The sequence below is a fragment of the Rhinolophus sinicus genome, chromosome 15 (genome assembly GCF_057876585.1).
Source record: "Rhinolophus sinicus isolate RSI-liver-muscle chromosome 15, RSI-T2T, whole genome shotgun sequence".
Taxonomy (NCBI): Eukaryota; Metazoa; Chordata; class Mammalia; order Chiroptera; family Rhinolophidae; genus Rhinolophus; species Rhinolophus sinicus.
Window position 1 is genome coordinate 32,462,415 of NC_142515.1, and position 15,898 is coordinate 32,478,312.

Sequence of the window (15,898 nt, forward strand, 5' to 3'; positions counted from 1 at the left end):
CAGTAACAACAGAAAGCCATAAGTACTCCTAGGTCTACATGGGTGAGAAAAGAAAACAATGTGTCCGATGCCCCATAACAACTGGAACCGTGGGATAAGAGCCGCCTGAAAGGAACTTGGACTATAGAGAAACTCAGCATTGCCAGCACCTGGCAAAGCAGGAAAGAGCATAAGAATCAGTTTTCCAGTCTCTGCCTCCTTCCACCTTACAGTCTCTTCTTGCCTATGCCTCTCATTGGCCAAAACCATCCAGAAACCAGAGTTCCAGGGAATTCAGCCTATAGAGGGACAGTCACTCTGGGCACAGAGAAGAGAGAAGGGCAGGCGGTAGACCTGGGGGAGCAAGAATAATCAGCACAAATTAAGTTTTAATCTCTAAGTATTTAAACAGCAAAGGAAGGAAGGGAGGGAGGGAGGAAAGAAAGGGGAGAGAGAGAGAGAGAATGTGCACAGGTGGGTACATGAGTGTGTACAAAAAAGAAAGAAAGCAACTGATTATCTATATAAATATTATAAAATATACAATACTAAAAAGTAAACAGCACATAGAAAAAATTTATAACATACAATACATGGAGAATTTTTATAATACCAATACATCACCCATTTTAACTTAATAATGTGAAGACTCTAATAGACCAATTAGCAAAACGACATGAACTGATCATTTCCAAAAGAGAAAATACATGTGAGCTAGTAGACATATGAAGAATATTTAGTCTAATCAGTAGTTAAAGAAATAGATGTTAAAACCAAAATGAGATCTGTTTTTCCTATTTAATTATCAAGAAAAAAAGGTAATACTTGATATGGGCAAAGATACAATGAAATAGGTCTTCCATACACTTTTAGGGGAAGTATAAATTAGTGCAGTCTTTCTGCAAATCAATTTAACAGTAATTCTACTTTTAATATTCTGTCTTAACGAATTAATTAGAAACGTAGGTAAAGATCTAGCACAAGGATGTAAATAATAGCTTTCATTACAACAGACAAAAAAAGGAAATAAATGTCCAACATTAATGGAAATTACATAGCATCCTTTCCATCAAATTTTTTAAAGACATTAAAAATCATGTTTACAATGAGTTTTTTTTTCATATGGAAAGCAAAATTGAAGTATGCAGAATTGTGTATACAATATGATCACAGCCATGTTTAAAGAAAAAAGTAAAGAAAATACCAGAGGGAAAATGTTAAAATGTTAATAGTTGTTGCTTCTTTGGGTAATGAGCATATGGTGATTATTTTTGCTTTTGCCTCTTTATGCCTTTGCATACTTTCCAAATATTCTAAAATGAAATGTATTCGTTATTATTTATTGAATGCCCACATTGCACCAGTCATTATCCTGGGACCTGGACACTCAAAGCTCATGAGGCACAGTTCTTGTCTCAAGTTGCTTATAATCTGGTATCTTTTTTGTATATTGTAACTTCAAAAATTATAGAACAATAAAGCTGTTGTTTATTTAACTAGACTGGGTGAAAAGTAGTGTCCCATTAATTTCTCATTTGATTTATTTCCCTCACACCACCTTTCCAAACCAACAGGAATCCTGGATGCTTTCTCTTCAAAAATATATCCCAAACCTTATTCAAGGTAAATCAATAAAGCTTTTAGGAAAAACTAAATAAGAAAATATATTTAAGTTCTTGGAGTAGGCAAAGAGTTCTGAAACAGGACACAAATGTGTGCCCACTATAAATGAAAAAAAATGGCAAATTGTACTAAAGTAAAATTAAAATTGTTCATCAAAACATATGATTAACAGACTAAAAAGGCAGGCCACTAAGGAGGAGAAAGTTTTTTACACTTATTATATGACTCATATCCAGAATATATAAAGTACCCCTACATAACAGCAAGAAACAGACAACCCAAAGGAAAAATGAGCAAAACTTTGAACAGGCAATCACAAAAGGATATCCAAATAAACATTGAAAGGTTTCATCGTGAAAAAGTAGTCATCATGGAATGCACATTAAAACCACAATGTGACATCACTACATCCCAAATTAAAAGGCACATAGTAGCAAAGGTGAACAAAGATAGTAGCAAAAGTGTCCCCCCAGGTGGTACAATCACTTTAGAAAACCACTGGAGAGTATCTACTAAAGCTGAATATAAGCTAACCCCATGGTCCAGGCATTCCAGTTCTGGGTATATACTCAAAAGAAACACATACAGATGTTTTTCTCATTACATTTGTAATCGCCGAAAGCTAGAAACAATCCAAATGTCCATCAACAGTAGAATGGATACATACAGTGTAGTATATACACACAAGCTGTACTTTCCTGCAGTGACAATTAACTGCAACTACATGTAACAACATTTATAAAAATCACAAGCATAATACTGAGTGAAAGAAGCCAGACACAAAGAGTGCATCCTGCATCGTTCTGTTTCTGTGACATTCTAAAACGGCTAAACTAATGTATGGTGTTAGAATTCACGATTATTGATGATCCTCAGCGGGGAGTGCCTGAAAGGGGCGGAGAAGGTAGCGTCTGGGGTTCTAGTAATGATCTGTTTCTTAACCTGCCTGGTGAACACACAGGTGGGTTCACTTTATGAAAATTCATCAAGGCATACTTTTCTGTATGTTAAACTTCAATTACAATTACATTATGTATAGTTATATATGCATATGTGTCTGTGACATACGTATATACACATCCATGCACACATATGTAAAATATAATGTAAATGTATTTACACACACACACACACACTCTCTCTCCATCCAAAATGTAAGCATTCCTGACCTCCTCTACGCTTCTCTCCCATCCAAGACGACTGCAAAGCTCTTTGCCCTAACTCCTCTCTTGCATCCCGGCAGTCTTCAGCTATAGCCAGAATGATAAAAACAGAAGCTGGGTCATATCTGTCCTTGGCTCACAACCAGTAGTAACTTCACATGTCAATCAGAATAAAATCCTCAGAGGAAAGATATACCCCTGGCAGCCTATATAAACTAGCCTCACTACCCACACCTGTCACTTCTATCCCATTAGCCTGCTTTATTTTTCTTTACAGATCTTATCATCAATGGGCATACCATCCACTAGGTTATTTGGTTATAACTGGTCTCTCCAATACCAGTGTGTCAGCTACAGAAAAGCAGGGATTTTATCTTTCTGCTTTATATCCCTAACATCTAAAATAATACCTAGCATAAAGTAGGCAATGAATGAATGAATGAATGAATGAGAGCATCACCAAAAAACATAGGAAATGGGCAGAATGTGTATGTTCAGCCTTCTTTTTAGGTTAGGAAACTAAAAGAATGAAATTACATTAGGGAACAAAAAATCAAATTACTTGTTTGATGTTTTCAGTAGTATAGCCCTGGTCTTCTTTTTCTCTTTTTTCCCTCCCCCACACCCTATTTCTTGCTCTATCCTTCACCTTCCCTAAACCCACACATGCACACCTACATGCAAACACAGGCATAGCTATAGGGAGAATGGAGTAAGGATAGTTCTAACGGATGGAAGTAAGAATATAAACTATCCTGTTCTACACAATTTTTAGCCACTTTACTCACATTATAGTCATAATTAAATATATTCTATATTATATATACATGTGTGTATAATTACAGAGATTGTATAATCCTATTGGCTGATAATTCAATTAGAGTGGCAACCAGGTAAAGATTGGAATTAGACATTTTTATATGAGCCTTGTTTTTTGGGTATATGGCACATGGTATTACATGATATACATGACAGTAAAGAATTTATCATTTTTCTTGCCAAAAATATATGTATTTGGGACCTAAGGCTGCTCCCTCTGGCATTTTGCATAAAAATTTTTCAAACAAAATAAGACCATTTTGTTAGGTCCTACAACAATGAAAAACTTTTCAGACCCAGGAGACGAATCTTTTGGAAGCAAATATGCGTATGTCCAGAAATCAACATTGTTTCAGTCAGAAGTCTTACCTCCCTGTTCTCAGAATGAATTGTAGAACCCCCAGAGCAGACAAGGACATTTAACTTTAATTTCTATATAGCTATCAATTACTTTTTCAAAGGGCTATCCAGTAGGATTTGCCAGCTTGTCTAAAAACTAGCTAAATGTGCAAATGTGAGCGTGGGGGGAAGGGAAGGTCTAGTTTTGTTGTCAACCTAGTTGACCCTTTACTTTTGGTTAAAAAAAGAGAGAGACTTTTTGGCCCTTTCAGTTACAAAATAGCTGACTGCACAGTTTTGTTGGTTTGTTTTTAATTGAAAACAATGGGAAACTTAGTGATAAGATCCTAATATGTGCTCAACTGCTAGTATTACTCTTCTTCACCTTCTCCCTCTCAGAAAGCAGTTAAGCATAACATCAAACCGTAACTTTAAAAGTGGATGGAATAATAAAATGAAGCCTAAGATACATTGAGTGTTAACAGGTCCAATGTCAGAAGATCATTCATTCATCAAGTGGTTAATATCTTTTAATAAGCAGAAAATGATGGTTCAAGGGAATGATGGCTTTTACTTTTAAGTGAGTGCAAAATAACCATTAACATCAGAGGAAAAAGCAATACCAAAGTTCATTTTGAAGCTCAGATATACAGATCAGGAAGGAAAAGTATGGAGTAATGAGGACATGTGCATGACTCCAGTGCCGGAACTGTGGCTTCACCTCGACCTCATGACTTGGAAGCTGTGTGACCTAGGGCAAGTTACTTAACCGCTCTGAATCTCAGCTTCCTAGGGATGTAAAATGAGGATGGTAAAAACACCTCTCTTGCAGGGCTTTTGTAAAGATTAAATGAGGTCTTCGTTCTAAAAATATTTTGTGGCCAAGAATAGGAAGCAATAATGTACAAGATTATTATTGTGCTTAAATAATTCATTGAATACCTTTCTTGCCTTCTCTTCTACCTCCTAAAGTGACTTCTCTGAAGTTTAGCTAAAGTGAGCCCCCATCCCTTGAGGTCTGCCTATACCTACAGTTTTAGATTAGGATATTTTTAACTAGCTTGATGAAAAAATTTCATGTTTCATTTCTGAACCAGCCGGCCTAAATGTTGAGAATCGAAGTGTGGTCTTCTCTAAGTTGCAAATGATTAATGCTGTATGAGTACATATATGGATATGCAGCTCCCTGAAACCCTTTAGGGTAGGGAGATTGGAGATGGAGATTTCAAAGGGAAGGAAATCTCTTCCTTTTCCATCCTAGGATGGAACACTGTCCCATTTTCCTAAATATTTCCTCTTTATAATAGAAAAAGTATCTATTTAATGCACACTTACATGCCAAGCATGGTACTATGTGTTATTTCATGAAACCCTCATAACATACTAATATATTGGTATTAGTACTGACACAGACAAGCGGATTATAATTAGAATAATTAAGTAGATTAACCAATGTCACAGACCTAGTACACGGCAGAGTCAAGACTTGAACCTGAACCTGCCTAATTCCTTTTCCAGTCTTTTTCCATGGGTTAATTATTTCCCTCCTACATTTTAACTAACGTTGGGTGTCTGTGTTTGCCTTTCTATCCCTTTATACTTTCATCCTTGGTATGCCTGTAATGAGTAGGGTAGAGGCCTATAACAGAGATGATTTAGGTGTGGTCTCGCTACTTAACTGTTACAAGGCACTGGCAGGAAGATGACAGACATGGAAGAATTTAAGAGGTCCAGAAGGGATGGAGCATCCGTCTCTCCAGCTGTCACATGAGCATAATAATATTCAACCTTATACAGCAGTTGTTCGGACAGTGAAATTCTTGTGTTAAGTGTTTGGCAAAGACCCTGTCTCATAGTAAGTGGTCAGTATACAGAATCTATAACATTGCCAGACAGTCCCAGGATAACAACTAGGATGCAAAGCTAGAAAAGCAACGCGGCGCCAGATTTTGAGAGAGCACTGAATGCCAGTCTAAAGAGTTTGGACCTTCAGCTTGGTAAAAATAATCATGCCTAGGTCAGTCATCATCTGAAAAGAAATGAGAGCTGATGTTATTTCACATTACCTTTCAAAATCCATCCTAAATGAGATGGAATTGGGGGGAACAGTTGGAACTGGTTTAAAGGAGTTTTGTATTTGATGTACTAAAAGAAAAGATGATATTTTCAAGTTTGATGCCCTATACTTTTTCTTCCACAGTAATTAGTGAATACCAAAGACAGCAACTGGAGTCTGTGAGCTACTCCTCTCGTTACGCTCTGGGCCTCTTTTATGAAGCTGGCACGAAGATTGATGTCCCTTGGGCAGGGCAGTACATCACCAGTAATCCCTGCATACGCTTCATCTCCATTGATAATAAGAAACGCAATATAGGTCAGTACCTCCATTATTTCCCTTAAATACAGTAACAATGGTGGGTGTAGATCATGAAAAATGCTGTTTAATTGAGTGTTGCCATTCTGCACAGAGCAAGCATTTAACTCCAAGCCACAGGGGATAAAATTTAATGTCACATTTGGCCAATAATAAAATACACAGTGAAACCAGCAAAGTTTTTCAGAAAATGATTCACCACATGGTTTGTATTACTGAGTTCATGAAAATAGTATCAGAAGGTTTAAGATTTCAAAATGGCCCAAGTTCTGTTGCTTTAATATGGATCCATCTATATGCAAATGTATATCTCATCATTTGTTTGTTGGTGGAGTTTGTTTGGTTTTGTTTTTAAAATTTGATAAGTGCTGCTCTTGTTTCCATTTCCCAGGCTAGGGAAAAAAAAAGAGGTGAATTTTACAATGTTATGAAAATTCCTCACTTTAATATAATTTTATTTAATTTTTCTCTGGGAGACTACATGAAATTATTTTGTATACAATGTAACTAAAATGATAGGTGAAATGTTTTATAAAAGCTTTACTAGAATGGGATAAAATCTACACTCAACCCTTTTTGTTGAAGATAGTTATAAAAATTAGACTTGAATTGCGAGAACAAACATAACTGATTCATTTTAGACATAAAGGTGAAAGTGTATTCTTATTTGTAAGATTGGGGTGATCCTTGAGATATTGCTTTTCATGGAATAAACTGTAATAATCTAAAATGACTAAATTCTTGAAAGGAATCATCATTTCAATTTGTTACGGTGTTTTATGGTATAGTGATGGTTTAATCGAGCCATTAGTTTGAAGTCTTGCTTGATAAAATCACCAACTAATGTCTTGTGGCTTGCCAGAACTTTATAATGATAGAACTGGGTTGGAGTATGGTTTTATATCAGAGCATATGATCTTAGAAAAATGTTTCTTTTATAACTTAAAACTCCCTAAGGTCTGGACTGTTTATGTTAACATGATACCATGTATATGTACAATCAGCAGTTCATGAAATGCCCTATAACAGCAATAGACTAACCATTTTTAACTCTATAACTGCTTTGTTCTAAGGAAAGAAAAATAGCCCTTGATCTTATCATATTGTATGTCATGAATTAGACATTCTCCTTTGTGTATTGCTTCATAAGATCTGATATCTGTTAGTATGTATTCAGTAATATGTAACAGCAAAAAACAATTTAAACTTGTTTAAACAACATAAGGACATTTGTTATATTATCTGCTATGGACTGAATTGTATCTCCCCCCCCCTTCCCAATTTATACATTGAAGCCCTGACCCCCAATGTAATTATATTTGGGCTTTTAGGAGGTAATTAAGGTTAAATGAGGTTATAGGATGGTATCTTAATCCAATAGGATTTCTTATAAAATGAAGAAGAGAGTTAGAGATGTACTAAAGTTACTAAGTTAGAGATGTTCTTTTAGTACATCTCCATCCTTGTATACACACCAAAGAAAGGCCATATGAGGATAATGAGAAGGTAAGAAGGTGAGCTATCTGCAAGCCAGGAAGAGTCCTTACAAATCATTTGGTACTTTAATCTTGGACTGAGAGAAACAAATTTTTAGTATTTAAGCCACCCAATCTATGGTATTTTGTTATGGCAGCCCAAGCTGACTGATACATTATCTAAGAGGAAGAAGTTAGGGAGACTTCAGGATTGGTTGATTAGAGAACTGAGCAATATCTTCAAGGACCTAGGATTTGTTTTTCTCTGCTCTCTTCCACTCATGATGTTGACATCCTCAGAGGACTGGTAGAAAGATGTAAGCAACTGTTGGAGTCACATCCAGACCCAACAACATGTTTAGGAAGAAGAAGGACTGTTACTGTCTCTGTCCCTTTCTAAGAATAAAGGAAATCTTTCCAGAAACCACTGAACCGACTTTATCTTGTATCTCAGCTTAGAATTTCATTACTCGACCCATCTGAAATTAATCGCTGGCAAGGGGGGTAGGGCTACCATGATGACTTGAGACAAACTAAGATCTACTCCTGGAACCGGTATTAGGATAATCTTCTCTTTATCCCTATGAGGGGCAGATACCTGAATAAAATTGGGTTTTTCATTAGGAAGAAAGAAAGGAGTAATGGACGCTGAGTTGGCAACAAAGAATGCCTATTATCTTCAAGTAGAGTCGCATCTTATGTGAGAGGTAAAATTCTAAAGTTTTCCTATAAAGAGAGGAATCGGGTATATTCAAAATATCTTTGAAAATCCCTTGACACTACATGACATTTTGGAGACTGACACAACTTTCAGTAAATTCAGTATTTTTTCCAACGTTTAATAGATTTCATTTTCTTTGGGTGAAGCGAGATGAAATAGCTGGTTTGCATTTATGGGGCAGAGTGATATTTTCTCCTATGAAAGGCACACAGGAAAGAAAAAACTAGCAGTCATACCTCCTAACAGATCAGATTCTCTGTACAAATGGAATGAGTTGGTAGGTGAAAGCACACATGCTACACAATGCAGGAGCAATTTATAAAATCAGAGTCATGCAGAACTGAAAGAGTGCAACATAAAAATATTAATACATTCTCACATGATTGGCAGCACTTGAAATAATAGGAATACAAAAATATATACTTTTTATATATTAACAGTCACAGAATTTTAAAGCTGGAGGGCCAGGGAAATTGGAAACCATGTTTTTGCTACAGGCCATGGTGGGGCCACTTCAGAGAGCAAGGAAATACCTGCATTCCTGTGTCGGTTTTATGGAAAATTAATCTTGGATTATGCAAGTTTCAAATTATGGAACTTGAATGGAATGGCATTCCCTAACCCTACTCTAGTAATTTCCCTAACAAGAAATCTAACTGCCTTGTATTTAAAATACTTGTTCTCACTCTCTGGGGCCAGGATGCTAAGTGTATCTAGTTGAATCCACATAATATAAATGTCCGTATACTATATAACTCCACTGTATTTTATTGGTATTAATATTTAACTAGACCAGCAAGTGTTGTCTCTTTATGTCACTAACACTACCTTACACCCACCCTTTATTTGGGGTGTTTGATTGAATCAGGAATTAATACTGAAATACACACACTCAACTAATGAAGGGAACACTTGTATTCTGTCAAGGTAAGGCAGCAACAAAACAGACAAAGGCTGGCAGGGTTGAGTCTACAAAATGCAATCTGTTGTTAAGTCTTAAAGAGAGCCAGAGGATAAAGGATTAGTGGCCCAAACCAGACAAAGGTCATGGAGTAATCATTTGTCAGCTGTCAGGAAGAGACAATACATGCAGAAAGCCACAACCAGAACAAAAGTCTCCTTAGACAAATGGGCTAACTTCCAAGATGTTCTAGACCTAACTTCAAGTACCAATAGTAGTGGGTATGACCCTATATACTTAGGTTTGTGTTTCCCAAAATGTGTTTAATGGAACACCAGTCCCTTGAGATACTCTTTGGGAAGTGGCTTTGTCATCAAATAAGTTTGCAAAATGCTACTTACTTTACCCATATTTTGGAGAGTGTGAGGGCATATTATCCTATTAGAAGACATTCCTATAGATGCCTTCTCACTTCATTTAATCTGGAATTTCTCAAATGTACTTGACCATGGAATATTTTATTTGGACATCAAACCAACTAGTATCCCACAGAAATGGTTCCCCAGAACACACTTGAGAAACTCTGACTTGATACTGCATTTTGTGCTTCAATCCTGGGCAGGAACTAGAGGCCAGGTGATGGAGGTGGGGAAGTCTGGTACTGGGCAGACCCCTGAGATTTTTTAGAGATGGAAGAAGACTTCTCGCAGATAAACTCAAAACATGGTAGGGTTAGAACTGAAGACAATTTATGTTGAAATCAGGTCTTTGTCATTATCATGGATAATTTTATAAGTTATCAATAAGATTGGCATAGTGGGAGCAATTTGGACTTTGAAAGACCTAGATTCACACTTTGGCTCTGACACATGCTAATGACGTGATCTTGCATGACCCTTGTTATTTGAAACATTAGCGTTTGTAACAAACACAATCAAAATTTTTAATGGGGTAAATATAACAGAAGTTAATTTCTTGCTCACATAAAGCCCAAACAAGTGTTTATGATTGGTAGGTACCTTTCATCAAAGATGTGATTGATTCAGAGACCCAGCGGCCTCCATCTTTTGACTCTGCCAACTTTGTTAGGTGGTTTACAGAGTCACTGCGCTCATCTGCATCAAATTGGCGGATGAGAAAGACAATGGAGGAGAGCACGTGGGATAATTTAAGGGCTAGACCTAGAAATGGTGCACATCCGGAGTACTCATATTTTGTTGGTTAGAATAGTTATGCGGACACACCTATTTGGAAGGAAGGCTGGAAATGTAGCTTACCTATGCATGTAGAAAGAAGAAACATATATGATGAACATATAGCCAATTTTTGCTACAACCTTTAGCAAAGGTCCTTCTGTGAAAGATGTAAATTAGACCGACATGGATGATAAATACAGATTTCAACGCAAGCGCAAATCATTCAACAGGTAGTCATCCCGTACAGCAAAAACTAAGAATGATTCACAGCTGGGTCTATACTCAGCAGAAAAGGATTCTGCCAACATGCGGAGGGCATAGGGAGTAGTGCCACCTATGAAATACATTTATCTCCTGTACAGGAAAAACACTCCTGTGTATTTCTCCTTTACTCTCATGCTACTACCACACCTACAACATTTCTGACACCAACTGTATAGGTTTTCCACACATCAAGCAATTCTGTGACACCAGCTGGGTATCTTACAATTCAGTTCAGTTCTGACACTATCTACCGGGAGTTAGCATCAGAGTCTACAGGCAAAGGGTTCAGTCCCATAAGGCTGCCCCCACTTCAGATGCCAGCGGCAAGTCCCAGGCTGCCATCTGTACTTCTGACCAACCAGCTATACACCAAGGTTCCCATGACTCCTCCTTGGGTTCAATAATTTGCTAGAATGGCTCAGAGACCTCAGGGAAACATGTTTACTGGTTTATTGTAAAATAAAGGATATGATATAGGATATAGATAATCAGCCAGATGAAGAGGTCCATCGAGTGAGGTCCAGAAGGGTCCCAGGCTCAGGAGCTTCTATCTCTGTGGAGTTGGGGTGCACCACCCTCCAGGAAGATAGATGTGTTCACCAAGCCAGAAGCTCTCCACACCCAATATTATTGGGATTTTTGTGCAGGCTTCATCATGTGGACATGATCCATCATTAACTCAATCTCCAATCCCTCTCCTCTTCCAGGAGGATGGGGAGTGGGGCTGAAAGTTCTCAGCTTCTAATATGGCTTGGTTTTTCTGGTAACAAGCCCTAGTCCTGAAGCTATCCTAGAGCCCACCAATGAGTTTCCTCATTAGAACACAAGACACTCCTATCACCCAGTAAATTCCAAGGGATTTAGGAGCTCTGTGTCAGGAACCTGAATTAGAATGAATGCTCCTAGTGCTCATATCACTTAGGAAATTACAAGGGTTTTAGGAGCTCTGTGCCAGGAATTGAGGGGAGCTATATATACACACACACACACACACACACAAACATATATATATTATATATATGTATATATGTATATGTATATATGTATATATTCATATTGAGAGAGATATATATAGATATATAGATATTGTGTTTCCCCGAAAATGAGACCTAGCCGAACAATCAGGTCTCATGTGTCTTTTGGAGCAAAAATTAATATAAGACCCGGTCTTATTTTATTATAATATAAGACCGGGTCTTATATAATATAATATAATGTAATGTAATGCAATGTAATGTAATGTAATAGAATATCGGGTCTCATATTAATTTTTGCTCCAAAAGACGCATTAGAGCTGGTTGTCTGGCTAGGTCTTATTTTCGGGGAAACACAGTATACATATACTTCACCCCCCACCCCTATTATTTCACACCTTCCAAGAAGATCTGTCAGATCCTTCCCAAGATTTTAAAATTTGGAGCCAAACTAGCCAGGAGTCGAACTTCCTAGATTCAATTCAGTTCTACCACTTACTACTTGTGTGACATTGGATAAATTTCTTAAACTATCTATCTACTGATCTGTAAGATGAGGAAAATAATACCAACCCCAAACGGTTGAGGATGAAATGGTTTAAACATAAAAAGAGGTTCACATGGCACTTAACAAATAATAAATATCTATGGCACCTACTATTGCAATTAATAATTCTAGTCTTCAATTTGGATACTCTCCAAAGCAAAGGGCATAAATAAAAATGCCTAACTTAGGTGAATGCAATCCTCTGTTACCAGTGCAGATAGGAGTCAGGGAGGCTTAAATAAAATGTGTAGGTTACCCTGAAAATGATTAGTCAGAATTTTAGTGTCCTTCCTAGTTCACCATCTGGAAGAGAGTTAATGATCAGTAAAAGGCCAATAAGCTGCAATCTGAAGAGATCAACACAATCTGCAGCTCTAGAAATTTGATGGCCAATGACCATAATTACATAGCTTTCAATATCTCGTCGAAAGAAACAATCTAACTCATCCGAAAAGAAAACGAACAAATGAACAAACTTTTTCATCACATAGAATTTGTGCTTACAAGGATTTTATTGTTAGGATCCTTGAGTAACAAACACTAATATAATGTATATTGCCTTTAATAGCTGTTTGATAAAATATGCAGAAATGTTATTCCATATAGCTGTTTATTACATCAACTTTTATAAAAGACAGGAGCATATATGAAGTCCTGAAAATAACTGGGATGGGCCCAGGGCCTTAATTCCAGTCACCTTGTGTTCATTTAAGGGAGTTTCTGATTATTTCAATTAAGCAGGTTGCAATTGGTAACACAGAATGGTCTGCTTTAAGATTTGAATAAATGTGGAATTATTTGTCCTTAAACTTGCAGAAAATGAAATCCAGATAGGTTACACTTTATAAGTAGTCCAAAAAAAAAAAAAAAAAAAAGAGAGAGAGAGAAGAAGGAAAAAGGGAGAGGAAGGCGGAGGGAAGGAAAGGAAAAGAGCATGAAAAAACTGTCAGGTTTCCAGTTCAGGCTTTTGTTTTAAAGTACCAACTCTAGAAGCAGAGATCTCAGATAAAATAGCAATCATCAGCTTACAATAACAAACAATAACCAGTTACAAAGTTACAAAATCCATATCATGTATTTTGTATAATAGACATAGTCATTTGTAATCTAACTATGTAACGATGATGTCCATATAAATCTATTAAGGCAATTTAATAAATAGTAATCAAATAGTAATTATAAATATTCATCTCTATTACAATGATGCCATAGAATATCACATGATTATAATAACAAAATCTTGGGATGATCTTTCAGGAAGAAAATATATGTGTTTGTGTGTGTGTGTGTGTGTGAGTGTGTGTACATACATACATAAATGTATAAATGTACTTGTCTGAAATATGTGTATATACATGTGTATATATTATATATGCTATTCATTTGTTGTCATTTAATTTAATAAGCACAAATTATAAAATAGGCTAATCTTATTTCACATAATATTTGCCACTTCTAAAAACAAAAAAATGGGTTTTCTTTAGAAAATGAAATAACTCAGCCATTTTGTAAGGAGAGCATTTGCACACAAAGTAAAAACAAACAGCAGAACCCTTTTCTCTCTGGTTTCCCTATCAAGCTATCCTCAATGGGAAAGGTTTACATCCAAGATAGCACTTGTCCTCCCACTTGCCAAGCAAGTTAACTCAGTATGAAAATCAATGCCAGAGATGGAGGGAAAGTAGAAAAGCAGCTAAACATATATCAAAAATAAACTTTAAAAATATTCTATAGAGCATATTACCGGGGGAAAAATATATCTCATGGAAGCTTCTTTAAGAAAAATTGAATTCACAAATATTTGATTTATATGTTTTGAATTCACAATTTATTCAGTTGAACAATTATTTACAAATATGTATCGGATGCTTCTGTGTGTCAGACACTGTGCCAAGAATTGAAAATTCCATACTCCCTGCCCTCCTGAAACATAAACTTCCATGAAGTCTACCCAAAGGAGAATTCTGAAGGAAAGCGAGTAATGAGACAGTTGGACTAGTGACTTGGAGTTAAGTGAGTCCTCATAAATATAAATGATGCACTGATATATACAATATAAAGAGCATTAACTCACATCTATAATCAAAACCGGGAAGAGTCATGTTGCCTCGTGATCAAACGAGCTTTTAAAAGAACTCGTAAGGTCTTTTGTCAACATGAACCCAATCATCTTCTTTTGGTGAAGAAATGAAGGAACATTTAAATCCGCGAATAAATGAAAAATATTAGTGTGGCCCAGTATTTAACTTTCTCCTGGGATTGCTAAAAAGTTCAGTAGATGCATATAAATCAGGAAAAGTCCAAAAAGCAGTGAGCAAAAGGGTAAAAAGAGTCTGGCGTTTCTGTAACTATAAGTAATTCCAAATTACAGATTTATGTAGCATCTACACTAAGAAGTGAGTCTTAAACATTAAATGTCCCTTTTTGTGTCAACATTCCCCCTTTGTGTTCTGCCTGCCTGCCCTCTGAGAGTGGCATTTTCACTTATGGTATTGGCCTGGACTTGTGGCTGTCAGGTCTTTTTTTCATAAAAGACCTCAGGTTGGCCAAGAATTGGTCCAGAACACAAGAGCCAGATGTGTAGGTGATTGCGTGTTGTTTTTATTCACTATTAGTGAGAGAGAAGAGGGGAATGAGAATCAGATGACTGTTTATGATGAATAAATCTATAGATCTGAAATTCACAGGTCATAGATAAGAGCAGCAGAAAAGCGGATGGAGGCTGCCTTCACTGCTGTCAATTTTAAAAGTAAATGGCAAGGAAAAGTCCTCTGTTAGCTTTGTAAGGACGGGAGGAATGCCATGTACACCAAGAAGGGGGAAATCAGCAGAGGATCACAAGTGGAAATTGCCACAGTCTCTCTAACCTCTTGACTGACAAAGGCCATGTAACCAGATGTGTAGCTATCGTCTAATGAAGAAACTGTCTTATTAAATCTAATAGTGTCCAATGTTTGCTTATAATTACAGTTTTTTTTAAAGGATAGTTTTTTTTTGTCTACTGAGCACCTAAAAGAGATGAGATGCCAGTTTGGGAGTGGGAACAAGGAGAACTAAATTGTTCTGCCTGACTGAGGAGAAACTTTCAGGCATCCTGAGAGAATGGGGAGGGCAAGGAGCAGAGAAAGGGAAAGAAGAAACAGGAAGGTGAAAGGCTCTGGGTTGACCTGGGGAATAACTATGTAGATGTGTAACTTGTTGGCTGGATCATTTATTTTGTGATCCCTTTTCACAACTCCCTACAACCTCAGCGTAGTTCTGGATTAGCAATTGCTGTAATCCACTGTTGCTTTTCTGCGGGGGTGGTTAAGTAGTCAAGACAGTCCAGGCACTTTTTGAAATATCTAGGATGCAATTAGATAGGAACTGTATGGCTCGTTCAGGCTAGTTCCTGTGCAGAAATTTGGAGTCTGTTGACTATATGGCAAGCCTCACATCTGTTGGAGAAGCTTATCTTGAATTAAGACAGAAGTCCTCATCCTCTGGACTTCAAATAAAGCAAATAAAGCAAGTTCAACTTGCT

At 36.8% G+C, this 15,898-nt stretch overlaps 1 protein-coding gene across 3 annotated transcripts in view; it reads left to right on the top strand.

The window, feature by feature from the left end:
* RNLS (renalase, FAD dependent amine oxidase) overlaps nt 1-15,898 on the top strand; it is a 258,444-nt gene that overhangs the window by 192,672 nt on the left and 49,874 nt on the right. For 2 of the 3 annotated variants that reach the window (XM_019738886.3, XM_019738895.3), the window contains exon 5: nt 6,124-6,297. The exons of the other annotated variant lie outside the window; for it this stretch is intronic. In XM_019738886.3, coding sequence (XP_019594445.2) covers nt 6,124-6,297 — 174 coding nt within the window. The remainder of the gene's footprint in view (nt 1-6,123; nt 6,298-15,898) is intronic. 3 annotated transcript variants of the gene reach the window in all.